The sequence below is a fragment of the Myotis yumanensis genome, unplaced genomic scaffold, assembly GCF_028538775.1.
Source record: "Myotis yumanensis isolate MYYU_CA2020_CCGP unplaced genomic scaffold, mMyoYum1.0.hap1 SCAF_17, whole genome shotgun sequence".
Classification (NCBI taxonomy): domain Eukaryota; kingdom Metazoa; phylum Chordata; class Mammalia; order Chiroptera; family Vespertilionidae; genus Myotis; species Myotis yumanensis.
The window spans coordinates 14,498,226-14,525,731 of record NW_027223768.1 but is presented as its reverse complement, the minus strand read 5'-3'; the positions used below and the strand labels follow the sequence as shown (position 1 = coordinate 14,525,731).

General features: G+C 57.0%; 2 protein-coding genes across 4 annotated transcripts; both read right to left on the bottom strand.

Moving 5' to 3' along the window:
* Nucleotides 1-1,428: 1,428 nt before the first annotated feature.
* On the bottom strand, nt 1,429-23,106 carry ATP8B2 (ATPase phospholipid transporting 8B2). 3 transcript variants are annotated; one of them, XM_070395674.1, is made up of 28 exons: nt 22,932-23,106; nt 20,829-20,896; nt 18,629-18,687; nt 18,166-18,279; nt 17,934-18,032; nt 17,663-17,724; nt 17,490-17,562; nt 17,148-17,218; nt 16,931-17,010; nt 15,614-15,772; nt 15,281-15,369; nt 12,896-13,092; nt 10,240-10,448; nt 9,361-9,404; nt 8,898-9,063; nt 8,556-8,744; nt 8,292-8,407; nt 8,040-8,204; nt 7,846-7,957; nt 7,602-7,707; nt 7,330-7,474; nt 6,957-7,140; nt 6,572-6,795; nt 6,227-6,310; nt 5,694-5,939; nt 5,423-5,561; nt 3,618-3,748; nt 1,429-3,409 (listed from the first exon to the last, which is right to left on the bottom strand). In XM_070395674.1, exons 2-28 carry the CDS (start codon nt 20,857-20,859, stop codon nt 3,131-3,133), a joined length of 3,573 nt encoding a protein of 1,190 aa, XP_070251775.1. In that variant the 5' UTR covers nt 20,860-20,896; nt 22,932-23,106; the 3' UTR covers nt 1,429-3,130. The 3 variants fall into 3 exon arrangements, with proteins under 3 accessions (XP_070251775.1, XP_070251776.1, XP_070251774.1); XM_070395675.1 differs by lacking the exon at nt 22,932-23,106 and adding an exon at nt 21,611-21,634; XM_070395673.1 differs by lacking the exon at nt 22,932-23,106 and adding an exon at nt 19,957-20,075 and having other exon boundaries at nt 20,829-20,867.
* Nucleotides 23,107-23,273: 167 nt separating this feature from the next.
* AQP10 (aquaporin 10) lies at nt 23,274-27,506 on the bottom strand. The gene is made up of 6 exons (XM_070395930.1): nt 27,382-27,506; nt 26,776-26,902; nt 25,320-25,457; nt 25,096-25,214; nt 24,640-24,857; nt 23,274-24,181 (listed from the first exon to the last, which is right to left on the bottom strand). Exons 1-6 carry the CDS (start codon nt 27,484-27,486, stop codon nt 23,974-23,976), a joined length of 915 nt encoding a protein of 304 aa, XP_070252031.1. The 5' UTR covers nt 27,487-27,506; the 3' UTR covers nt 23,274-23,973.

Here is a 27,506-nt window from a genome sequence, read left to right as displayed (position 1 = left end):
TGGGTGGAGGAGGTGGGGGCGTAGAGGAGCCAGAGCACTAACAGTGGGGCCCAGGCTTTGCTTCTGCCCAGTGACACTTGTAGGTGACAGGACGCTGAAGCAGCCGTTTTCCTTTGGGAAGTGGAGGCAGAACCACCTGCTGAGAGAAGGGGAGGAGGTGGTGGGAGGCAGCGGAGGAGAGGCGACAGTTTGGAGGAGTCAGCAGCGGGTCGGAGAATGGAAGTCACTGTTCCTGGGCACAGTGGTTCCTGTCAGACCACAGGCTCTGAGCTGGGCTGGAGAGCGAGTAAGAGCCCACACCAAGGAGCTGGCGACCAGAAGGCCAGGCAGGAGGTCGTGCTGGGAGCACAGGTGGAAGGCGCAGGGAGGATATGGAGGGTCAAATACCGGATTGTGACGTTTCAGACGTGGAGCTGCTCCCGGGGGCTGTGGGTGTCCGTGTGTTACAATAGGGGTGGGGAGGGTTAGTCAGAATGAGGAAGAACCAAGCCAACATGTCAGGCAGACTTCTCATCCGCGGTCAGAGAAGGCACTGGGGTGATGGTGGGTGGGGACCGGAGATGGTCGGACGGAGCCCAAGCCCAAGTGAAAGAATTAGCAGATAATTGGGAAGAACATGGGAATCTGAGTGGCAGGAGGCTCAGAGGAAGCATCTTTGTACAGAGATGGAAGGAAAATGTCTAGAAGTGGCAATGAGCAAAGAAGTAATGCTGCCCCCACCTGGCCGGCGTAGCTCAGTGGTTGAGCCTCCACCTATGAACCAGGAGGTCATGGCTGGATTCTGAGCGAGGGCACATCACATGCCCGGGCTGCGGGCTCGTTTCCCAGCAGGGAGTGTGCAGGAGGCAGCAGGTCGATGATGTTTCTATCCCTCTCTCCATCTCCCTTCCTCTCTGAAATCAATAAAAATATATTTTTAAAAAATTTTCTGCAGTCTTGCTTATACTATTTAGGTCCCTTGATAGTCACTTCTATGAAAAGCCAGGAAGATGTGAGTCTGTGAGGCTGATACTAATGGATAAGGTATGGGGTAAAAGCAAAAAAAGAAACCCCAAAAAACACAAACAAAAACGTAAAATATTTACCTGGTACTTCCCCTGCACATACCCACCCACTTGGTACGTATTACAAAGGAAAGGTTGGCTTGTGTTTGAAAAAGGGACCAGTTCAAGGTCCGAGGCACGAGCACACAGTCCCCGCCCACTGCCCCGTCGTCCAGCTGAACCGGAGTCTGGCAGGTGAGCTAACAGAGGGGCTCACCCTGCCAGCCAGACTGCCCTCTCCCCTCAGCCCAGATCCACCCACCCCATTCCTGCCTGTCTGACCTGGGCACCCTGGTTCAAGAAAGGGTTTCTCTCTTCACATTGACCATGTCTTGATTACACATCAGAAAAGAAACAAATTACACATTTCTCAGAAACTGAAATTTTATAAAAAGGCATTTTTCTCTTATATCCATAAAATGATATAATTTTTCCAAGTATAGAAATATGTCATAAATTATACAGAATGTTCCTTAATTACAGTTCAATGCAACTTGGTACTTTCCTCCCTCCCTAAAAAATGAGAGAGAACCAAAAAAATAATATATAACTGTATATATATATAGATAAATTTCTATTTATATAATAGACAAACCAAATATGAAAAAAAATCATTTCCTCTTTGGTATAAAAATCAGACTCTCACCTTGAGACACACAGACAGACACGATGTTGGGTTTGTAAACGGTGTGGCCCTAGGGGTTTCCCTGTCGAGCTTCCCTCCCCCCATGGGAGGCCCACCCACCCTCCTCACCGAAGCCCACCTGCAGCTCCATGGGGCGCCATATAATGGAATGTCCAAGATCTCTGCACCCCACACCCAGCCCGCACCATTCCTGAGGACCCCCTCCACCAAAGACGAGGAAAGGATTCTCCCCAAGATGAATGGAGGAAGGAGAGGTGCCGAGGCTCCAACCAGTCCCGTCCAGACCACGCCAGGCACCGAGCAGCGCCTCCACACCCGGCTCACGGCCTCCACCACCTCCTCCCAGGTGCCGGCCCAGCGGGTGGGGCCCCCTGTTCACCAGAAGGGAGAAGCAGAGGCCAGCTTCCCCCTTTCGGGCCCCCCCTCAGGTCCTGGGGTACAGGTGCAGGAAAATACCAGATGAGGAGGGAGAAGGGAGTCAGAGGGACTCTGCTAATGGACTTGAGTCTACATTTAAAATGAAACAAAACCTTTTTTTAGGACTAAACTTCATACCCAGCTTTTGGCCAGAGAATGACAGGGCCACTATCCCAGGCTCCAGCCCAATGCCAGCAGGACTTACGGAAACCGGGAGTTGATATGTGAGTGTGCTGGGGGAGGGGGCAGCTCTTCACTCCCAAGGTGAGGAAGGAGACAGGACCAAACCCTCCTCTATTCTCCGCGCACCCTCTGGCTAACAGGCCCCTCCCTCCTGGTCAGCCTCACTCCCCTCAGCCCCTGGAGGCCCGCCCAGAACTGCCACTCCTCCCAAACCACCCCACAACTGCCAGGTGGGCACCCATGTGCGCCCGCCTCTTTCCCAGGAGAGTTAAGACACCGACCACAACATAGAAGTCACTTAGAGGCCTCTTCCACTTGCCAAATAAAAAAGACAAAACCAAACTAGACACAAACACAAACCAAGGAGAGACATACCCGACGTGAGGGGCCCAGAGGCCCCAACAGGTCTCTGGCTTCCCGGCACGATACATTCTCATGTAATTCAGGAACGGGGCCCCGAGGGCCCCTGGGGAAGGGGAGTAGAAAAATACAGAGACTCGAGTCTCCCTGTGGGCTCCCAGGCAAGGCAGGGGCAGACCCAATCTCTCACAGTTTCTTCTCCTGTTTTTGGTTCCACATCTGGTCCCCCCCTGGGGCTGGTTCCAGATGGCCAAGGCCCTACTCTGCTCGAGGCCTGCCCCCTCCACCCTCCCAGCTGGTGGCAGGGCCCCTGGCTGGAATGTCCCAGACGCTTCTGATGGGGCCAGCAGGACAGAGTCCACCAGGGGAGATGCCTGGGAGGGGCAAGGCAGGAGGACCTGCAGCTACGACACGGTCCTCTCGGTGGCCAGCCCGCCCTGTGAGCTCTGATCACTGGCACGGGGCAGAGAGGTCCCAGCCCTCATCCCTTGAGGGGCTTGTCGGCCCCTCCACTGGGACTGCTGGCGCTGTCACTCTTCTTCCTGCGCAGGCTCTCGATCCAGCTGGAGCTGGAGCGGGTGGTAAAGCTGGAGAGCGCCAGGGAGCTGAGCCGCATGTTCTTGCCCGACATGATGAGCTCCCCGAAGCCCTCCTGGTGGGAGAAGGCGTAGCCAGAGCGCCGGGACCCTGTGCGGCCCACCCGCCGCATGCAGCGGTGCTGGGCCTTCTGCTTCTTCCTCACCAGCTGGGTGTAGCGGACCTGGCGGGGGTGGGGGAAGCACGAGGAAGGAGTGGCCATCAGTGTGGCTGCGTCAGACACCACCACCGAGAAGGGACCCAGAGCCCCCAGGACAGGACGGTATGGGGACCACCGCCAACACGTGAGGCACGAAGCCCAAAGCCGAAGCCCAAAGCCGCAGCTGCATGCGTGTTTATGCCAGAAGGGCTTCCGGGCGCCCGCTGCTCACCGTGTCGGAGAGATCGGGCTTCAGGTTCAGCTTGAGGAATCGGAAAGCGACCACAGGCAGGATGCAGACAACCGTGGTGAGCGCGATGGTCAGCCACACCGTGGGCTGGGCCAGGGTGTTCTGCGCGTTACCTGAGAACGCAGAGGAGTCAGGGGCCCTGGGAGTCACAGGGTGGACAGCTCCCCCACTCCCCCAGGCTCACGGCCTAAGTCACCCTGGCTTCCGGCTCCTCCCTGCTCCCCGTACAGGTATCTCCAAATTTGACTCTCGCTCCAAACTCTCCCCAAAACGTCAGGCCTGTTTCTCTAACGGCCTTAGTTGACATCTCTGTTGAACCTCTAATGGCATCTCCATTTCTAATGGCCAAAAGTGAACTATCGTTCCCTCCGCCCCAATCTCCATGTCCCCCGCTCCAGAAAGGCCACCTCCCATTCACTGCCACCACCAACAGCCCAGAGGCCAACTCTGACTTCTCTCTCGCACACTGCTCCTCCGATCTGTTGGCTCTATTCCCAAAATGCCTATGGCTCCCGCCACTGTTCGCTGTACTGCAAGCCACCACTGCTCTCACCTGATTACTGCTAGAGCCACCTTTCCCTCCACTTTATCACAGTAAGAGTGATCCTTTAAAACAGAAGTCAGTTTATGTATCTATTAACTTATAAACTGTGTGTCTCTCTCACTGAAATATGAAACCCAGGATTCTGTCTGTTTTGTTAACTGCTGCATCCCCAGCATCCAGAATAGGGGGTGACCTACAGCAGGGGCTGACCGAAGGCCCCCTGGGTGAGTAAATGAAAAGATCTCAAGAAAATGCCAAAAGTGCAAATGCATCTTTCACCTCATGCCTCCCAACCAGCCCGTTTGCCACCCAGCACAGCCACCTTGTCACCGGTTCTGAACAGCCTTACACGCAGTCACTGCAGTAGCTTCCTCACTGGCCACCACTGCCAGATTCATCTTCCTGAAGTAATCCTTTGCTGTCATTCCCCACTCTCTCCTCCTCAAAAAACAAAAAGCCCCCGGCCAGTGTGTCTCAGTGGGTACAGCGTTGGCCTGTGGACCGAAGGGTTCCGGCTTCGATCCCCATCAAGGGCACGTACCTCGCTTGCAGGCTCCTCCCCGGCCAGGCCCTGGGCAGGAGGCAATCAATCGATGTGTTTCTCTCACATCGATATTTCTCTATCTTTCCCTCTCTCTTCCACTCTCTCTAAAAATCAATGGAAAAATATCTTCGGGTGAGGATTAGAAATAAAAATAACAATTATTATAATAATTTAAGAAAAAAAAGGCTCCTGGCACGTCAGATGCAAACCTGACAGCCTGGCATTCTGACGCCTTGAATGTCCGACCCGGCACGGCCTCTTCCACTGCTCAGTGGGGGTTCCCCGCCGCCCTGGCAGGAGCTCTCTCCCTGCCCGAGAAACAAGTGGCCCTTTCACACGTTCAGCTCCCTGACTTGGAACCTGACTCCCCAATCCTGGCACCGCTCACAGCAGCCTCCTATGTGGGCCTCTCCCTGACCACCCCACATGCAGTCACTTTGCTGACCGTGACGCCTGCCAGCCCTTGTCCTCCTTCGGGCCTGACCGCGTACAGCCTAGCAGGGCTGTTCTTCACGTTCATGGGCATGGAGCCTCTGAGGGCAGCACCGGGGTCAGACACACCCGCCTCCCCCCAGCACCTTGTAGAACCGGCACCTGAGGAGCACCCAGTCACTGCTCGCGGAGTGCAGACCGGCTCCTGCCCTGTGAGCCCAGGACGGTCGTGACGCCCAGCGATTCCAGGGGAAGCCAGAGACTCACCCACAAAGCGGAACTGGTTGGGGAACATGTCGAAGAGCCCATTGCTGTGCATGGCAAAGAGGATGGCAAAGTAGACAGACACGCTGCCCCAGATGAAGAAGTGGTTGATGGCCGTCCAGTAGCCCGTGTCCAGCCCAATCTGCAACAAGCAGGAGCTGTCACCCCAAAACCCGTCCCCTTCCCAGAAACAGAACTGCCGTGCCCAGGGCGGCCCCAGGACAGGAGGCTCACTCCTTCCAGAGGCGAGGGCAGGTCCCCAACTGCCTCTGACCTGCACGCTGACTACGATGACCAGCGACGTGGCCACAGTGACTGCGAAGGACTGGTAGTCGGCCAGCTGGGTGCCGTCGTCCCGGGTGGCCTCGGCAAACACTCCGTAGGGGACGAAGAACATGAGGACGGAGGTGTAGATGCCCTGGGCGATGCAGATGAAGAATTCCCGCTTGTTGAAGAGGAGGTTCAACTGGCCCGGCTCATACAGCTTAGGGTACTCCATGCTCCGCTGCTCGGGGACGTCCTGTGTGGGGAGACCGGGTCACACACGAGGCCTCAGAAGCGGCCGTTCTGACTGGGCAGATCCTGTCCCTGCCTCCTGCTTTCTAAGTTCTTTGACACTAGATCTAACTTCCAGCCAACTGCCCCCGATCAGTCTTTGCTCAGCCACCCAGGGGAGTCACAGTCAGCCGGGAAAAGCCGTGCCCGGGCCACAGCAGAGGGCACACGGCACACGCCCGCCACTGTCAGCGTGACTCCACCCAACAGCGTCTTCCTCCCCATCCTGCGCGATCATCACACTCCCCGTACCTGATCGAAGACCCCCATGGCCAGGACGGGGAGGGAGGTATATACGATGTTGTAAAGGGTGATGAAATACTGGTCATAGACGGTCTGGGAAGAAAACGGGGAGAGAGAGGAAAGAACACGTCACCCTTCTTCACTACAAATCAGGCAGAGGAAAATGGCAATGTGGTGTATATGGAGCCCTAAGGAATTTTCTGGAAGTCACGCCCACTCCTTCAATAAGCATTTTTTAAATGCATGAACCAGAAAAAGCTAGGCCCTAAGGGATTAAGCTTTGAACAGAAAAGATACAACCTCTGCCTTAAGGAACTTACAGACAGACAAGCCAGTGGACTACGAGCTCACTACCTGGGCTGAGAAGCCGCAGAAGAAGCCAAACCAGAAGTGGACCATGGTGAAAGCAAAGTTCTTGTAGAAGAAATAGCAGAGGAACTTGCACATGCGCAGGTAGGACCAGCGCCCGTGCACCAGCAGGAGGCGCTGCAGAAACTTGAACTGGGAGAAGGCGTAATCTGAGGCCAGGACAGCCTGGATCCCTTCTTGCCCGCTGATGCCCACACCAATGTGAGCCGCTGCAGAGACAAGAGGGGACACGAGGGTGAAGGTGGCCACACACCTGAGAATCCCACCAACTCAGAGCCCCGTCCCCCCTTAGTCTTCCCTGGTTCCCCAACCTCAGGGGCCCCTCCCTCCACCCTCCCACCCAACCGACACATCTACACACGACACTCACTTTTGATCATGCTGACATCATTGGCTCCGTCCCCAATGGCAAGCGTCACAGCCTTCTTGTACTTCTTCACCAGCTCCACCACCTGCGCCTTCTGCAAGGGCGTCACCCGGCAGCAGATGACAGCTTTGCAGGCACAGGCCGTCTCCAAAAACTCCAGCTCCATGTCGGCCTCCAACGCATGGGCCTGCGACACAGAGAGCCCTGAGGCCCTGTCTTCCCCAGGAGAGACCTGGGCGTCAGCCTCGCCCCGTCCCCTTAAAGACCACAGCCCCCCAAAGTCGAGGGGAATCAGAACAAGGTAAGACCTAAACGCCATTCGGAGAGAAGTGCTCTCTGGAAAAACACTGCCCAAGCTAAGGATGGCGACACTTACCAGACTGTGTCCATTGATGACCAGGGCGTACTCCCCAGCCACGGCCTCCAGGACAGAGGTGAGCTTGGGAGAGGACGGGTTCCCGTGGTAGGTGAAGCCGTTGCCGACGGTGCGGGACGGGTCCACCATCTTCTCCCGCGCCTTCCTGCGGAGGGATAACGGGACCGTGGTCTCCCTGGGCGGGAGCAGGGATTCCGGCCCAATCAGGGTCCAGGAAGCCCCGCCCGACCCATGTTCACAACACCGAGCGCCCGCCCGCTCGGCCCGTTTACCTGAGCTCCTCCCGCACCTCCAGGACCGTGTGGCCAGTGACCACGAACACCTCTGACATGTCGTCCGTCAGCATCTTACAGGAATAGCCAATGTTCACAGCCGTCTCTACCAAGAGAGAACGCAGGAGCTACGAGCAGGCCCCCAACAAAGTCAGCGCCTCTCCTGCCTGACGCCCTGGGCTCATGCAGGACCCGAGGGGGCTGCTGTCCAGATGCCATTGCCTCTGCCCCACTGGGCTCTCACCTTGTTTGTCTCCGGTGAGCACCCAGATCTTGATGTTGGCCAGTGTCAGGAGAGCTATGGTCTCTGGAACCCCCTGCTGAAGCTTGTCCTCAATGGCCGTTGCGCCCAGCAGCTGAAATACCACAAGGGTCCCTGACACGAGTCCCAGACCCGAGCCTTCCCGGCTCACCCTCGGCCCATTCCGTAGCCCGTACCATCATGTCACTCTCAATCTCCTCGTACACGCTGGCCAGCCTGTCCTCCCGGCTGTCCTGGGCCAGGCTGGCTTGGAGCCGTCGGTCAGCCCACTCCTCATAGTGCTCTTCATCCAGGTCCTTGTAGGCCAGCACCAGGGTCCTCAGCCCTTCCCCTGCATATTCCTGGAGGCAGAGTCAAGAGCGTCACCCCTCGCCCCTCCCTCCACACGGAGAGTAGAACCACGGGGTCCCTCCTCGCCTCACACCTACATTCAGGTGGTCGGTGGTGCTGTTGAGCAGCTCCTGGGTGGAGGGGTGGAGTCTGTCCAGCAGGATAGTGTCAGCCCCTTTGCAGTACAGTCGGATCTGCCCCTCTGGGTTTCGCACTGAGTGAGGAGGGGAGAAAGGCCCAGAAAAGCTCAGGCAGGTGCAGACCCCAACGCCAACATACCAACAAGGGTCCCCCAGCACTCCTCACCCCACTCCACACGTGCCAGCTGCCCCGCGTCCTCCAGCACCAGGGCCTGGCCTCACCTATGACCGACATCCGCTTCCGGATATTGTTGAAGTCCAGGATGGCCAGCAGCTGGTAGGTGACGGCTGTGCCCAGCTCCTGGACAGTGATGGTCTTGGGGGTACGAGAGCGGAACACGAAACCGAAGTTCCTGGCTGCAGTGACCAGGGCCCCCTCGTCCGGGGACTGGGCTTTGTAGTACAGCTCCCCTGGGTGGGAGGAAGGACACACGTGGTGTGAGTGGCCACCCTCTCAGCCCCGTGTCCCACCCAGGGAGCCCCAGGGCGACCGCCATGCAGAGCAGGCCCCAAGCTTGAAGGCCCGAGTCAGTAGGCGAGAGCGCAAGCCAGCTCTGCACGCACCTTCGTTCTTTTCCTCTGACATGACAGTATGACACAGGGAGAGGAGGCGGAAGAACTCGTGCACATGGGGGTCCCCCATCTTAACAGCCTCCAAGAGGGTGGGGTCCCAAAATAAGAACTTCTGGTCGGCCAGAGGATTGAAGGAGAAGTCGACGGGTTCAGGCCTCTGTGGCAGGTAAGGGGGCGATCAGGAAAGGGTGGGTCACCAGGCAGCCCCCCAGGAAAGGTGCTGTCCCCACCCTGTTGTTCCCGCCCTTCCAACTCTCAGGAGGAGAGCCCAAGATCCTGCCCGCTGTGGACTTCAAAATCCCGCTACCAATTCTTCCTTGAAATACCCATTCCTCCACGCAGCTTCCACCTCCTGACCAGATAACACCTCGCTCCAACTACACCAACTGTTACTGGTAAGGCCCCATTTAACTGGCAAACAGAATACACAGAATCACTGTGGGGCTGCACCTACCTCTCCCACTTCAGCTTTGTGTCCCAGGACATCGAACACATCACCTGCACACAGCCAGGACGAGAAGCCACATCAGAGCCAGCGTTCCCTCCAAGCAAGGGGAGAAACCTCCAACACCCCCCCCCCACCGCAGGCACCCAAAACCCACAACCCGAATTGTTGAGCAAATGTCACACAGATTCACACGCTGACTCAAAGGACAGGCGGCAACAGGCACCCTGGATCCTTGGAACCCCAGGACTAAAAGTCACGGCACCCACTGCTCCCCATCCTGCCCCTGGGACCCCGCCCCCACCGCTTGCCTCCCAAGGGCTCCCAAGCCTCCCGGGGTGCCTCTCACCCTTTGGGCCTACACAGCAGACAAGGCCTCACACACTGGCCCTCAGGCCTGAGTTAGTACAGAAAGCAGTTGTAAGAACTCCCTCTGCATAAAAGTCAGACACCACACACCCGGCCCCAAGCCATCCCAGCAGCTCAGCCACAAGGCCCCGGCCACAGGGCCACACTAGAAAGACCATGGTCACATTCCAGAGACTCACAAGGCCCCTGAACAGCAACACAGGGTGAGTCTAGCACTCCACAGGGCAGCCAAGATCCAACCTGGCCAGGACGCCCAGAGGCCAGTGTCAGGCTTCACTGCAAACAGGAGCTCCCCCACTGCCTGGAGCCGAGACCGAGACCGGGTGAGAGGTCAGCAGACAGGAGGGAAGCCCGGTCAGTGTCTGTTGCCTGACATGGGACCCAGAGTGGACCCTTTCAAGGCCCCCCGGGCCCCGGTAGGAAAGAACTAAAGACCCAAATGTCAAGTCAGCTGTGGGAGCCCCGGGACCACTCTCCTTCCGGGTGAGAGGCGAGCCCCGTCCCAGCGGCGCCGCCTACCGTAGCTGCGGCCGTTGACGGAGCACTTGCTGAAGACCATGATGTTCTGGGTGAGGGTGCCCGTCTTGTCGGAGAAGATGTACTCCACCTGGCCCAGCTCCTCGCTCAGGGTGGTGGTGCGGGCCTCCGCGGGCGTCCGCTTCCTCGTGCAGAACATCTTCTTGTCCCAGTTGATGAAGTAGCTGTGGCCCAGGCGAATGACCTCCACACTGCACAGGAGACAGGGGGTGAGGCTGGGCGGGGCAGGGAGGAGGCGCCCACCCACACAGGCCGCCTCTGCAGGCGCTCCGGCTGGTGACACCTGGGCACGGGCACCTGGGCGGGGAAGGGCGAGGAGAGCCTGAAGGCGGACCAGCCACGTATAGCCGGCAAAGGAGGTCCCCGACCCCGACCCTCTGAGGCTCTCCAGACAAGAAAGTGCAAAGGGTCCGGGCAGGCGGGGCAGACAGCACAGGCAAAGGAGGAAGACGGGCTGGAGACAAGGCATTCAACCAGTTCTTACCTCAGGACTAATAATACAGAAACCATGCAGAGAAAACAAGAGAAAATGCGAGAGGGAAGGGAGAGAAAAGAGAGAGAGAAATAATGAGGGTGCTGCGCATGCCCCGGCCACACACGTGCCACCGCCAGAGGGGCCACAGTCGGGGAGGGAACCAAGCAGGCGCTCGGCCCGCTCCTCACGGGCCACACGCAGCTGACACTCCCTCCACCTGGCTCAGGGCTCCAAGCCCACCCCGGCTCTGTGGCTTTCAGAGAGAACATGAGGCCAACAAGACGCTGACTCCGGAAGGCAGGGGGACCTCAAAAACCTGGGAAATGATTTCAGTTCACAGTGGCGTGGTGTTTTCAACATGCCAAGGCCTGCTCGCACCCTCTTCTTGGCTGGGCGTTTCCTTTGGGATATGGACCGTCAGGGTTCTCAGAAAAGGCCCTGTGTGAGGTCCAGTGCAGCCAAGCAAGGGGGCCACGGCTGGAACCCTGCTTCTAACCCGAGGTTGTTCTCAGGACCCAGTCACTAGGCAACCGCTGAGCTAGCTGGAAATGCCTTCACGGCCATTCTCACACTCAGCTGATTAAGCGCCACCCCGACCCCTATTTCCCCCGAACACACACACCGTGAACTTGATGAGACTTGGAAAGAAAACTTTCTTAGGTAGCTACTGTGGACCTGAATACAAAACACTGAACAGCAAGGCCCAAAGATGGAAAAATAATTAGGCTGGAAGCCAGAAAACACTTAGATAGTACCGAAGAATCAGAGCTACAGTGACAATGATGGACACGCCACCACCCAATATTTGTAAAGTAACTTAATTTTTCAGCTATTTTCCAGTCCAGTATCTTCGATCACGGCATCCCTATGAAGAAGGTAGACCAGGTACTGTTGTTCCCATTTTACACGAGAAAACTGAGGCCTCGAGTGATTGTGGATTTAGCCATGTCACGTAACTCAGGAGACAGTAGGACCAAACCATAAACCTGAGTCTCCTCTTAACGTTCTAGGGAAGCCCTCAGCACAGGAACTCTATCTCCTATCACTGCCACGGGCACTAGGATTCGGGGGCCGGTGGGGAGATGGGAGGACTATCTGGGAATCTGTATGAACAAAGCAGTAGCATATTTCTCAGACTCCATGAAGCATTTCCTTAAAAAGTTGCAGGTTCACTTAACGCAAGTGCAAGGCACTAAGTACAAAATTTCTCTCGGCCACTCTTCCTCCCTCCTCTTCCTGTTCATTCTCACTGGTCCAGCCCTTGTTAACAGCTCCCTCAAGCATCCAGATGTCTCCCTGATCCTATTAATGCACACCACTGTCTGCCAACACTTCCTAAAATATTTAGATTTTTTTTTTTTTAGGAATCCTTTAATGGTTTACTAAGTACAAAGGTCAGAGGCAAAAATTCAAGACCCTCCACAATTGGTAACAAACTCATGTTTCCAGCCGTCTGCCCCACAGCCAAACTGTCCCGTGCCCATTCCTAGGCTCCCACCTGCAAGCCCGTGTTTCTAGCCTCTCCCGCAGGCTATCCTTTCACCCATCCCGGCCACCACTCGAAGCCCAGTTCAACCGCCACCTTTCAGAGCTGTCCTCCCTGATTAGCTGTGCAGGGAACGACGCATGCCCTGTGCAGCTGTGCCTCCCACACGGTATCTCAGTGTCTTACGAGGCTCGTCTCTCCCCTCCCCTGACAGTCTGCTGCTGTTGAAGGCAGAGGCCATGTCCCACATCTCTGCGTGCCCTGGCTGTACACATAAGCCTGTAGGCAGAAGGACTCCTAAAACACTTGTTCCCATTTCGTTTTATAACGTGTTCACATCTTTCTTCCTTGCCTAGACTGAAGCGCCTGGAGCAAAGGAGATCCATTCCTACCTCTCCTTTGTATGTGCCACGCCCCTAACATGCTTCTTTGCACAAAGCCATGCAACAAACATGTGACAAATAAGCAACAGTTTCCATCCCATACAGTCTGAAGGGCCAGGGGATGGTGGTGAGGTTGCTCTGCACACAAAGAAAAACAAAGAACATAACACGTTCACAGCACAGGAAGAGGAGGCCACGTTCCTGCTCGAGGATTTCACCTTCACAGACGAGAGCAGTTGGCCAAGGGACAGCCCCAGCTCCCTGGAGAGACCCCAGGCATAGAAAGCAACATACCTGACATAGAGCGATATGGGCACGACGGTGTTGAGGATGATGATGTAGGACCAGAAGGAGAGGAAGCCAGAGAAAAAGGCACTGTCCACCGCCTCATCCCAGGGCAGGTAGACCTGGAAGCGCATCCCGACCTCGTGCTCCCAAATGGCATTGCCAATGGCCAGGATCACCCCCATGCAGACCAGGAACCCAAAAATCTGGGAGGAATGAGAAGCAGAGGTGAGGCTGCCGCCGAGGAAGCCCTCAAAATCAAGTGCGTCCCAGAGGGCCGTCACTCAGGCCTGATCCTGCAAAAGCGCAGGCATCTGTTTTTTTGTTAATCCTCACCAGAGGATAGCTTTCCACTGATTTTTAGGGAGAGTGGAAGAGAGAAACATCGATGCGAGAGAAACACAACCGATTGGTTGCCTCCTGCACGCACTCCAACCAGGGCCTGGGCCGGGGAAGAGCCTGCAACCGAGGTACGTGCCCTTGACCGGAAACCGGAATCGAACCCGGGACCCTTCAGTTGCAGGCCAATGCTCTATCCACTGAGCTAAACCAGCCAGGGCCAGGCATCTTTAAAACGGTGGCACATGCCAGTGGGAAGCACCCAGAAGTGGCGACAGGTTCTAGTCTGCCACCCACATCACATGGCCTCCTCTCTGAACATTTTCCCATCGGTCTGATGGGGAACTGAAATAGCTGTGCAGCTCCCCATCTGACACCCAGAACCCTTAGGAGGCCTCAAAGATGGTAAAAGTGGGAAGCATTTGAGGTCTTACTTCCTGATATGTCCACAATGTTGCTCAAATAAACTCTTATAAAAATTTTCAACAGGCTTTTATTTTTAAAAAAGAAGAAAAAGGTGATGAAAGTGGGGGAAAGCTGCTTTCAAAACTTTAGAGGAAACTTACTGGAAATCACCCATTGACTTGAGCTAAGCCTCCATAAGCCAACAACGATGCCAAATTTCTGTCATGCTCATTATCTCATAGATTGACCCCCTGCCCCGCATTTTTAAAATATGTTTTTATTCATTTCAGAGAGGAAGGGAGAGGCAGAGCGAGAGAAACATCAATGATGAGAGAGAATCATTGATCGGCTGCCTCCTGCACACCCCACACTGAGGATCCAAGCCCGCAACCCGGGCACGTGCCCTGACTGGGAATGGAACCGTGACCTCCTGATTCATAGGATGACGCTCAATCACTGAGCCATGCCAGCCGGGCATCCCCCATTTTTTAAAAACAGGAAACAAATTGCATTTTCAGAAATGTAGATTTCTCGATAGCCAAAAATCTTATAAAACTTGTAGTCCTTGAAGAAGAATCCTAAAGCCTAAGAGAATTTTGGAAGTTAAAAGAAAAATAATTGAGACCATTGTCTGATTTCAGACATCTATTTGCCAAGCTGTCTTCACTTTTTTTTTGGTGGTTGTTCATTCTCAACCGAGGATATTTTTCCCATAGATTGTTAGAGAGAGAGTGGGAGGGAGGGTATAGAGAGGGAGAGAGAAACATCAATGTGAGAGGGACACATTGATTGGTTGCCTCCCACACGTGCCCAACTGACCGGGGCTGGATATTGAACCTGAAACCCAAGTACATGCCCTTGACTGGGAATCAAACCTGCAACCCTTGGTGCTTGGGCCAAAGCTCTAAGCATTTTACCCCACCGGCCAGGGCTGCCTTCACTCCTGATGCTTTGAACAAAACAGGAACCATCCTGGTACACAAGAGCCACCAGGGGGCGATGCAAGCCTCTGCATGATAGCCTTAACCAACTCTCTCAGGGGAAGGCTGTCTCACCGGAGGCTGGCCCAGCCTTTACAAGCTGGCATGGGGTGGGGGAGGGAGGGCAGGCAGCAGGCAATGGGGGGGCGGGGTGGGGGGGGGGGGGGGTAGGGGTAGGGGAGGAGAGAAGGGGAGAAGAACCTGACAAGGAGCTCAAATTTCTAGCCAACAAGAGAAGGATTCGGGAATTGCCAAGAACTGAAATAGAAACTTTTCCTTTGGGATCCTTCACTCTGGGAAGGCAGGGGAAGAGACCCCGTTAGACCCCGTTCTCCATCCTCCAAATGGAAATTTTTCTTTTCATTCCTTCTCCATCCCCATGAAGGCCTCCTTGTCCCAGGCAAAAGCAAACAGAAGGTCGGTCACATGCTACACTAAGTCATCATCATAACGGGAATCCAGAGAAAGGAAGACTTGTTTCAGCTTTAAGTTGTTGATTCATACACGTTTTTTAAAATAATATCTGCCAAGTCTAAAAGGAACCTGAAATAAACACGGCCTTTGAGTGGCTGACCTGCCAGTGGCTTTAAAGCCAAAACCTGAAGCTTGGCTACTGACCAGGGAGGAGAGAGGGGAGCAAAGGGAGAACCAGGAGGGCAGGGCAGCTTACCCAAAGCACCAGAGTATTCATTAGGCGATCGATGCTTGTTCTCTTGAATTTCGTCCTGCCGCTGTTCTGCATCAGCTTAGTATCAGGACCTGCAGAGGAAGAGGAAGGGCTAGGAAAGCCAAATAAGGAACCTGCCTCTGGGCTCCTGCCCAGTCCCCAGACTACAGGGCATCAGAGTGGAGGAGACACAGGCTGGATGGCAGGGGGCCTGTCTTCAGGGCTGCAGGGTGTCTACCTTATCATGGAACCAGCCCCCTCAGTTTCCTGCCACGCCTCCGAGGGAGGCGGCGGAACCAGCTCTCGCCCTGCTTCCTTTGGCCCTCGGAGGCTCACCTGCGAAGATGACCAGCCCGAAGCACCACTCGGTGTTCCGCAGCACGCAGCCCCGCAGCAGCATGTTCTGGTTGCTCAGGGGGAACTTGCTCTCCTTCCAGTAGAGCGTTCCACTGAATTTGTCCAGCTTGTTGTTGGGAGGTTCGCAGATCACCTCACCTGAATGGAAGACAGGAGCGCCACCGCTCAAGGCACAGTCTGAAGCTCAACCACGAGACAACAAAACAGAGGAAGCAGTGGAGGGAGAGGATGTTAGGACTTGGGCCCATCCAGAGACTGCTTGTCACTGTGAGCTGATGGGAAAGGAATGGGGCCACGTGAACTAATATTAAGAGTACACACACCCTTGGGCCCAGTAATCCCACTTGGGGACTCTGTTCTACAGAAATAATAGCACGAGTCACAATTTGTATTGAAGCATTATTTGAATAGAAAGACTAGACACAACCGAAGGGTCAGTGAATAGTTGAGTAAATTATGATAGATCAATTCTATGAAACAATATGCAGCTATTGAAAAATGAAGTAAATTTCTTTCTATAGTGATGTGATAAGATAATGATGATGAAATTAATGGGTACGGGCAGGTTGCAGGGATTTGGGGACAGTATGATCCCACCGATTTATGTTTGTATAAACGGAAAAAGAGTATGAATGAAAACACATTCAAGTGCCTGTTAACCTGACTATTTAGGAAGGTAGAACTAGAGGACAGGAGAGCTTTTTCCCGTGCATGCTGCTCAGTTTGTCTTGTTAAAGGAGCGTATAGCACACTGTTCTGAACTGAATAAGAATAAGAAATAAGAATAAGCTGAAATTCTATCAATATGCACAGCCAGGAGGGAGTTATCACCCATGAAGATCTCTTGAAATGACCATTAATTAAAAAATAAGTGGTAGTGCCCAACGGGAGTGGCTCAGTGGCTGAGCATCAACCTATGAAGCAGGAGGTCATGGTTTGAGCCCCGTCAGGGCACATGGCCGGGGTTGCGGGCTCGATCCCCAATAGGATGCATTCAGGAGGCAGCCGATTAATATTCTATCTCATCATTGATATTTCTCTCTCTTCCTCTCCCTTCCTCTCTGAAATCAATACAAATATTTAAAATATATATATATATATATATATATTTAAAAAATAAACATAAGTAAGTGGTAGCCACCTAGCATTCCTGACACCTCCACACCACCGACCCCCACAAGAGTCCAGGGAGCTCCATAATCACAGCAACAAGAAGCCCAAAGGGGGAAGTACAATTTAAACCCCAAAACCCGACCACCTCCTCTTCCTGAAAGGTACTTCTCCAAAATTACTCACCATCAAACTTGGCCAGCTTACTGATGTCTCCCAGCTCCCAGGTGACTGGGATCGCCTGGCGCACTTTCATGTTGGTCTCTCTGGAAGGACACCCACAGTCCTGCTTACCCAATTATTCTTAAAGGTGCACATCCCTCAGACCTGGGGACCTCTTTCCAAAACAAGCTTGGTACCCCTTCGGAGGCAGGGGAGGGGTGACACTAAGCATGCCACTCACCCATCGAGTTCTGCTGTCTCTATGTAGCACAACCCATGAGGCTCACTGCTGGAAAGGAGGAGGAGGTCCGCCTAGAGAGAAGACCTAGTGAGAACCCAGAGACCCGATCCTCCACCCCCCGGACTCTGTGGGGATCCCTCCTTCCGCCACGCATTCTGGGCTTGCTTAGTCCCAAGCATGTGAGTGGCCAGAAAGCAGCCAGCCCCACCCATACTAACATGACACAGGAGCTTCTCATTCAAGAAAGGTTCCTCCCAGAATGTTTAAGAGGCAGCATGAACCAGGAGAGGCTCATCCTTTCTGCCAAGGAAGCACCCTGTAGGCCTAGAGGGGCACCCTTACCGCCACAAACTGGTTATTTTCTAGCTTGATGATGTCACCAACACAGACATTCATCCACTGCTCCTGCTGGAGGCTGAGGCAACGGGAAGACAGAGAGGAGGCTGTCAGTAGCCAGAGAATTTCCCAGGAAACCCCTGTCCTCCCAAGGCCTTCCGTCTCCAACTGGCACTCACATTCCATTGATCAGCACCTGAGACTGACGGTTATTCACCTGGTTATCACTCTTGTGGCGGAACTGAAAAGGAGGAAACTAAGAATGTTAAGACACCTGCTCCTGCTCCCAGGGATGCAGATGCATCGGTGGCGTGCAGAGCATGCTGGGTACCAGCTATATATACCTGTTCACAGATCTACTCTCTCTCTCTGCCTCCCCCTCCCTACTCTTAGCCACGATATCATGAATCTAGCTGGACCAGGTAAGGGATGGCAATGGATACAACTCACATAGTCATCAGTGGCATCTTTAACAGCGGTGATGGTGAGGACAAGAACCAAAGGCACAATGGTGGTGAACCAGGACAGGGACGAGATCTGTGGGATCAACTGGGAAGAGGAAAGAGGAGGCATGCCTCTGAGGCCCCTCCTATGCCTTCTTCTCCCCTTGGAGAAGTACCTTTCTCATCCTGGACTGTATTTGGCCTTGGGAGTTGCCAAGGGTCTCCCACGGGTTACTTACCTGCAGAATAAGAAGGAACAGGAAGTAGGTATTGGCAACTTCCTGGAACTGCTCAAAGAGGTTGACAGGCAGGAAGGTGAGAATATTGTACTTGGAGGTCTTGATGCAATTACTCTATGGCAGTGGGAGAGAAGACAATGAGGCAGCCTCCAACCCCAACCCAGAAGCAGACTGAGGGTGCCTCTTCATCTACCCTGCCCTAGACCTCGGTCCCCAAAAGCCGGCACCCACAGGTGTGGGAGGGAAAAGAACAAAAGAGAAGGGAGCCTCCTGGGGTCACGGTGACCTCTTCAACGACAGGTGAAGGCATGAAAAATTCAGCACAGTAGCAGATGGAGCGGTGAGGAGGCTGCCTCCCCCTCCCCCAGCACTCTCCAGTCCCCTGACCAAGGATGCCCCTGCGTCCTGCACCTTTCCCCTTTCCAGCTCAGGAGGGTCTGAACGGTGGTCCAGAGCCACTCACCGCGTACTGGAATTTCTCATTGTATTCTCGGTCATTGGCCCGTGCCCTCCTTTCTTCTTCTGCAACGGAACAACACTGCAGTCAGGGGGAGCAAACTGAGGCCTGGCCCAGCAGCTGGCCAGGCCCGCCCCACGCTGTGGGGTTTACACGGAGGGCCCTTGGTTCTTTGCACAGTACAGTTTTAAGGAGTTAGCGCCACACCTGAGGTGTCACTAAATTCCTCCCTCTGGTCCACCTCTCACCACTAGCCTGATGGTTGGGCTTTGCAGGTATCACATTCACAAAACAAGATGCCTTCTTTCCTCACCAACAACCCTCAAGGTCTTCCACTGGGGGCACGCCGTTCCTCTCCCCTCCCATTCATTAATGCCTGAGGCCTGTATGGTCTTGGGAATCCCAGAGGAATAGCAACTGGAGACAAAAGCTCCTCCCCTGGGAACCCCTGCAGACCTAGCGGCAGTGGTACCGTCCTCTCCTACTGGGAGGTGGGTAGGTGGCAAGACCCAGGGTCACAGTGCCCTGGAACCGCTCTGCGGCTGTATCCCAGCCCCATGTGCGGTCCCCCTCCAGGAGCCTCTGCTTGTCACATGTCAGCAGCAGTGGCTTCTGACTGGCCTGCAATGACATCACCTAATTTTAAAGCTCATCTTCAAGTAGAAGGGGGGGTTCAGGGATATGGGTCATGCCGACGGAGACAGACATGAAGGAGAGAGGAAAACAGCTGCTCTCTATATGTGTGCCATCTGCATACATGTCCCCTATTTAACACAGCTGTCGCTGAGTGACCCATGGCCTACACCTGTCCTGAAACTCTGCCGATCTGGGACTGTCGGCACCAAGTTCGGGGACAGAACACGGGGTGTCTTAGGAAGGGTTCTCCAGCCCATCCATCTCCCAGGGTCACGGTTACCACCGGCTGAAAAGGGGGCATCCTGGTCAGGCAGTAAACATGATGCCTTAGTCCTGGAGCCAGAGCAGCATCCCACACCCCTCCCCTCGGCCCTCCCCCTCCCCCTACCCCCTCCCGAGACACACCCCCCGCCCCCCAAGAGCTCACTGCAGCACAAAACCTCAGACCACCACATCCTCTGCCCCAGAGCCCTCCCTCTCTGACATCGCTTTACTCCCAGAAACGCCCCCGGCTGAGACCTCTGCTCAGCCACCAAAGACCATGCAAAGGGAGAGTGAGGGACCGACCCGCCGAGCCAGGACCTCTGGGCGTGCAAGGAGAGGAACGGGGAAGGCTGGGGCGGCTGAGGACAAGCGAATGTCAGGGTGGGAGGGGAATGATGGGCTCGGGAGAGCCGCCGGTCGCTGCCTCCCGTTACCTGTCCCCCAAGAGGGCTTCTTCCGGCTCCAGGAGGGGGGCGCCCCGGCCCGGGCCCACTTCTCCGGCATCTCCTTGGGGACTGTCATGATCCCGGTCGGAGCGGGGGAGGGCGGCCTGCTTGTGGGTCGGTCCTGGGGCTCAGTGGCGCCGATGCGGCGGCCCCCCTCGGAGGCGCAGGAGCTGCGGCCGCTCAGAGGGGAGCCCGGGCCGTCGGGCGCGCACCCCAACTGCAGCCCCAGCCATTCTCCCGGCCTCCCTCCCCCGGGGACGCCGCGAGCTCAATGACGCCGCGGCCGCGGGTCCGGACCGCCCAGCCGACACCGGAGCGGAGGGGTCCCGAGCCGCTCGCACGCCCCGGCTCCGCCCCGCGCTCCCGGCCGCAGGGCAGCGGTCCGCCAGCGCCGCGTAGGCGAAAGCCTGCGCCCCGCCCCGCCTCCCGGCCCGGCCAATGCGGGCGAGGGGACGACCGTGTTGTCGGGGGCAACCACTTTGGTCCCACCCCCGCCCGCCCGCAGGAAAAGTGGGACCCGGGAAGATGAGAAAGGAGGGAGACAGGAGGTGTGAGGACCGAGGGGGGAGGATGGAAACAGCTCCCCAAGCTCTCCCGGCCAGAGAAGAGGCGCTCTGGGTACCCCAAGAAAAGGGTCTGTGTGCAGGGCCAAGGGGCAGGCGCTCAGCACCCTCCCAGGGAACCCACTCGGGGATCAAAGGGAAGAACGGGGTTTCCTGGCTCCCCCAGGACGAGGCGTTCCCATCTACCCTCCTGCACACTCTTCACCACTGTCCCCTCCCCTTTGCTCCCAGAGCCACAACCCCTACTACCAGGTGTCCCCGATAATCCATGGGACCCCCCACTCCTGCCTGTCTTACCTGGGGGGCGCTTTTTTGCACACAGTGCCATCTCACCCAGCAAGGTCCCAGCAATCCCATGGGAGGCCCTGCGGGAAGGTGACAGGCGGGTGAGGTCGAGAACCTGAGGGTCACCCTTTGTTCCTTTCTTCAGAATCCTGAAGGCTTTCTGCCCCGGTTCTAGCCTTGCTCCTCCGTCCCCAGCCTGACCCCCAACTCCCACAAAACACCCTGCTCCGGTGGGTCCCTGGAAAAGGAGACTCGCTCCCCCCATGCCCCCGCCTGGGAGCACACAGTGGGGCCGACCGTTCACAAAAAGCAAGACCTGCAGGGAAAGGAGGTGGCAGAGAGAGGAGGCCAGGTACTGACTGGAGGGGCACAGCTCTCAAGGGACCCACCCCAGGGCAACGGATGGCCCCAGGTGCCCTCCTCACGGCAATGAATGGTGCCTGTGTTGACTGGAAAGCAGAATTTCCACCCGAGGGTGGGTGGGGTTGAGGGAACACCAGCCAGGAAACACCTGGCAGGGCATCAGGAAGCGGGGTGGGCAGGCTCTACCCTTCTCACAAGTCATAACCCTCCACCCCCTCTCCCCCGGGGGCTGCCATGGTCTCCTCCTGCAGGGGAGCTCACATCAGAAGCCCGGCCTTCACGTCCTGCACACAGTCCCCAGACCCCTCCTCCGAGTCAGGTCAGCCACCTTCCGGGGCAAGCAAGGCTTCCCCCCCACACACACACACAGGAGGAGCTGCCCATCCCCCCCCCCCCCCCCCCCCCCCGCTCCCCCAGCCTGTCCCGTCCACCTGGCACTGGTGCAGGCTCCAGAGCATCCATCAGATGGACCGGGGCGTCCTGGCTCCCGTCCTTCCTCCCACCCGACAAGGTAAAAGTTCTGGCTTACGAGACAGGGTCCCAGAGCCTCGCCCCGACCCCCCAGCCTGGCCCAAAGGACACTGCCAGCCAGTGCTGGGTCCTCTGTCACCTCTCTGTCTGGACGGGGCACCCCCGCCAGCCTGTCGGCCCCAAGAGGTACTAATTGCCCGTCTGCCGGCCTCTATAATGACAGGCCCGGCCGCAGCCCCGTCACCCACACCCGTTGTCTCCTCGCAGACAGACGCCCTTCCTGGGCCCGGACCGGGCAACGCCGACACCCACAGCCCTCTTCCTCCCGGCCCTCCCCGCCCGGCCGCCGGGGTGCCTGGCTCCGGACGGAAAACCTCATCCACATTTTAGAGATGCCAGGCCGCCCAGGGCCCCCGGCCAGGGTCTCCACCCAGTCTGGAGGGTGAGTCACGGAGGGTGGGGTGTGAAGGGGACCGTGAGGACAGGGTGCAGGGTGGGCACCCCCAGGCCCCAGCCGGCCCCACCCTTCCCAGGAGGCCGGCCAGACGCGCTCTCGGCCCGCGGGTCTGGGTTCGAGTCCTGTCCGAGTTCAGGAGGGAGCCGGGAGCCGGGACACTGGCCCTGGGGAGACCGGACCCCGTCCCCTCCGGGGGCTGTGCCGGGAGGGCAGGGAGGGAGACCCGCGGACAGGGCTCTTCCTGCCCCGGCCCCGGCCCGGCCCCCTCCGCAGCCTCGTTGGGGATAAAAATAGCCGCCTGGGAGGGAGGCAGAGCTCCATGGAGGAAACCGCTCCTCCTGGGCTGGCCCGCTCCCTTCCGCCCACCCCGACCCGGGAAGCTGGCGGAGGGGACAGGGGTCTGGGGGGCCGGGCAGGGGACCCCCCGCCACCTGCCGCCACCCCCGGCCGCCTGCCATCCCGGGACGGAACCGGACTCGCCTCCCAGCTTTGGCCCAGCCCGCCGCCCGCCCCGGCTGCTCCTCAGCCCCCTCCCGCCCCCAGGCCCCGAGCCCGGGACCGCGCTCCGCGCCCCACCGCTCTGCGCAGCGCCCCCGGCCCCGCCGCTCCCCCGGCCCCGGGCCCGGCCCCGGCCCATCCCCGCGCCCCGCAGACCCTGCCCGCCCCCCGCGGGCTCCGCGCCCCTTCTCTCCGGCCACCTCCTCCGGCCCCGGCCCCCGGCCCGTCCTCCCGCATCCCGCCCGCCCCCGGCCCCGCGCCCCGCGCCCCGCGCCCCGCGCCCCGCGCCCCGCGCCCCGCGCCCCGCGCCCCGCGCCCGGCCTCACCTCAGCGCTCGGCGCTCGGCGCCCGCCCCGGCGGCCCCGTCCTGCCCATGCCGGGGGCTGGGGCGGGGGCGCTCGGCTCGGCTCCCCGCGGGCTCCCGCCCCCCAACTGCAGCCCCGCTCCCCCCGGGGCCTCGGCCCGCTACTTTGTGTCAGTTTCGGCCACGGCGGGGCGGAAGTGACGGCGGTGGCAGGAGAGGCGGGGGGCGGGAGTGGGTTTTGGGGAGAGGGCGGGAGGCGGGGGCCGCCATCTTGGTGCCGGGCAGGGGGGTCCCGGCCCCTCGCGCCCCGCCCACGGCCGCCGCATCCGCGCGCAGCGTCAGGAAGCACCCAGGAGGCCAGAGGGTCTGAGACTCGCTTTATGCGGAAGGAGGGGCTGGGGAAGCCGTCTTCTCGGCTAGAAGGTCCCCATCGGGGGGCAGGGGAGCCGGGGAGCCAGTCCCCCAGCGCCGGGTCCTTCACCCGCTCCTCCCCTGCAGCCCGGGGCTCCTCCGCTCGCCGGCTCAGCTCCTGGATGGCAGCCCGTCCTCGAGTGACAGCCCGACCGTCTCCGCATCGGGTGCCTCCTCCTCTTCGCCTCGCTCTCCCCCCGGGTCTCGGGGCGCTGGGATGTCTGTGTCCCACGGCCAGCCCCCCACCCCGGCCCCCTTGGTGGAGGCCGTCCCCCCACCCCGTACCTTCTAAGAGGAGGGGGAGCTAGTGCAGGGCGGAGGCGCCGAGGTTAGGGGCCTGGGAGTCAGACAGTGGGACCCAGCCTCGGAGCTAGTCCCCACCACCCGGCAGATTTCAGGCTTCCCCAGGCCGGCGTCCGGGGGGCGCACCCCCTGGCGGCCGCAGCGAGGACTGCGTTCCTGGGAGCCCGCAGGGTCCCCAAAGGGGCTTGTGGGACCTCAGGCTCCTCCCGGGCCGGTCTCCCTGGCCCGGCGTCCTCCCCAGTTTAGGAGGAAGCGATGCTTAGATGAGTCAACACAGAAGCTGCCCAGGGCCTGGTGCCTTAGTCCAGAGAAAGAATGTCGTGTCTCCGGGTCTGGGTCTCTGGCCCTCTTCAGTGGCCATGAGGGAGGTAGGACTGTTGGGGCGTCTGAGTTGAGGCAGGAGTTTCCAAGTCTTTATACTGGGCAAGCACTAGACCCTGAGCTGGCTCTGAATCCTCAGGGTGGTGCAGGGCCACCAGAAGTTGGTAAGTGGCTGTGCCAAGGGTGGCCCCCACCATAGGGGCCAGCACAGGCACCCACCACCAGCCGTTACCGGCTCTGCAAGAGAAGGACAAAAGGGAGAGATCAGGGTGACTCCCCGAGTCTTCCCCCAAAACACTGGAGGCAGTAACAAGAGAACTCCCTTAAGCAGTTCCTGGGTGGTAGACACCAGAAAAGGAAAAGGGGGTCGAGAGAGGAGGAGTCCCCAGGAGGGCTTAGTCCAGCCTCTTGCCTTAGGTAATTATCTGAATATCCCCGTTTTGTTGGTGAGGTCACTGGTACCCAAAAAGGTCATATGCATCCCAGAACACGACCTCTAAACCTTACTGTTTCCGAGAAAAGGGTTGGGGGGTGGGGCAGAGCAAAAGGGAGAACTGGGGCTTAGAGGAGGAACACTGTCCTAAGAAGCTAAGAACTATTTAAGAGGAGAATACTTAGGCTGGGAACCCAGGGGCAGAGCCTTTAGCAGAGGGAGGTTGAGTGGAGGGACAGCATCAGGGGAGGCTGTCTCGCACCTGAAGACTTCAGGGCCCCAGCCAGCCACGTAGGTGAAAATCCGTGGGCCCAGGTCCCGGGCAGGGTTGAGTGGGTATCCACAGTTGGCACCCATGGAGAGCCCGATGGCCAGGATCAAAAGGGCCACTGCCACGGGCTCCAGACCCGCAGGCACTGCCTTGTTCCGTGTGTCCAGGATGGCCAAGATCCCCACAATCAGGACCGCAGTTCCCAGAACCTTAGAGTGGACAGATGCAAAGGATTCCGATCAGCTGGCAGGTAATCCATCTGCCCTCTCTCACCCAAATAGTACAGGCACCACCTTATGTCACCTGACTGTCCCATACAGGCAGCTGGGGTAGGGGGTAGTACAAAGACAGACATAACCCTACATCCATCGAACCCAGAGACTTAATAGGCTATAGTGCCAGAGGTCAGGGACAAAGGTCACTACCAGGTCTGCCCCTCACACCTACCTGATCCAAGAAGCCATTGTTCAGGGACAGATAGGGAGCAGGGTAGGTGGCAAAGATGGAAGCTGTCTCCTTGGGGCCAGTCACTGTCAGGTTCCCACCTGTATAGTTCTGTAGGGCATCTGCAGGGGAGGGGAACACCCAGGATTTCCATCTCTCTCATTCAAAACCATTCCAAGGCACCCCTGCCCACACACAGACACCCCAAAAGTTGTTCCCTCTGTTACCATAGTAGAGAGCATAAGTGGCTCCAGAGGCGCAGAAAGCAGACAGTATCTGCACCAAGGAGTAAATGGGGAGCTTGGCCCAGGGGAGGCGTCCCAGGAGGCACATGGCCAGGGAGAAGGCTGGATTCAGGTGAGCCCCTTCAAGGATCAAGAAAAGAAAACCAACATCCATTAAGCGTCACTGCCAGGCACTCACCAGGTAACATTGGCACTCGCCCCCACAACTCTGAAGACAGGTGTTACCATTCCCAGCAGGTAAATTAGGAAAGTGAGGCTCAAGGTTCAGCAACTTGTCAAGGTCCCACAGTGAGGCCAAGGTTTGAACCTGGGACTGTCTGCTCTTTCCCCTCCAGTGCCTGTGTCTCAAGGCTCCAGCCAGACACACTGATGCTTCTGGGGGATGGCAGGTGAGGTCTTGAGCAAAGGGAACCCCAGAGGGCTTCAGGTGGGAAACACTAGAACAGTGGTTCTCAACCTCCCTCATGCCTCGACCCTTTAATACAGTTCCTCATGTTGTGGTGACCCCCAACCATAAAATTATTTTCATAACTGTAATTTTGCTACTGTTATGAATCGTCATGTAAATATCTGATATGCAGGATGCATTTTCATTGTTACAAATTTAACATAATTAAAGCATAGTGATTAATCACAAAAACAATATGTAATTATATATGTGTTTTCCGATGGTCTTAGGCGACCCCTGTGAAAGGGTCGTTTGACCCCCAAAGGGGTTGCGACCCATAGGTTGAGAACCGCTGCTCTAGAGGATAGCACTTACCCTTCATACCTTGCCATAGATCTCTAAGTGAGCAAAGAATTAATGTGAGGAAGAGGGATGGAGAGATGTGGAAAGGGGAGGGGCTGGAATGGGCCAAAGGTATATGTGGGGAGCCGGCACGGCCATGGCATACTCAGCCCCAGGGTGACTTATGTGCCATGCCAGCTCAGCCTGGTTCAGTGACCCTGAATGGGGGGGTGAAAGGATTGAGAAAAGACAGACAAGAGAATGAAAGCTGGGTCTCGGTGGGACACTGCTCCCTGATGTGGAGACAGCGCCAGCGCCCAAAAGCCATGTCTTTATTTTATAGCAGATGCCACGAGGCAAAGTAGGGGCCTGATCACGTTGCTTACAGCATTCTCGTGAGTTCCAACCTCACTCAACTACATGCACCCGAACTCTATCACAAGGGAGATGGGGCCACGTGTTTGGACCATAGGTTCAAGCTTACAACCACAGCCGTTGGCTATGATTGTGCTGGGAGGGCCCTGCCCTTCCAGCTGGGACTTGAACCTAACCAAAACACTGCAGCCACGCCCCACAGGTATATCTCAGTCCAGGGCACTAATCAAGCTCAAAAAGATAATGTCCATGAGTCACTTTTCCTCGATAACCATACATCCACACTCACATGCATAGCCTACATGTCTAATAATCAGACCCCTCCCTCCTTACCGGAGACATTACCACCCACGTAGATGGCCACCATCACAGCCAAAGCGCCAGCCAGAAACATGGTGAAGAAGTTGCCTTTGGTTTCTTCACTGGTGACAGCCTGGGCCACAGCCCCTTGGGTGATGAGCTGGTGGGGAGAGGAAAGATGAGGAGCAGAGAACCAGGACTAGAGAGCCTGGTGGACCTACAGGGGAGAGAGACTGGGAAGGTGAGGGGAATGGCCAAGAGAGGTAAACTCTGAACAAATGTGAGGGATCAGCAAGGAAGGAAGGAAAGCAGGCAGAGGGAAGGGAAAAGAAATGGGAGAAGTGGGAAAAAAAGTTAAGAAAGGGAAGGAGGGTGAGATTGAAAGGGAGAGGAATAGGGGGAGGTCAATCTGGGGGAAAGGAGACATATGTAAAACTTTAGACAACAAAAAAAAAGAAAGACAGGGAGAGGAATAAAAATCAGGAAGTAGGAGAGGAGTACAAGAGACAAGAGGAGGGCAGAAAGAGGAATGATGGATAGCTGAAAGGACACAAGACGCCGGGGAAAGAGATAAGAACACCACAGATTAACAATAGCTTTGCCCACCTTCTGTTCCCTTCCCCCAAGTACCCTGCCTACCATGAGCACAAACACACCCAGAAACTCTGCCAGGCACTGTCGGGCCAGGAGGCTTCGGATCCGGAGCCAGCCCTTGACTTCTGCCAGGAGCTGCATAGGAACCATGGTGAGGACACCGTCTCTGG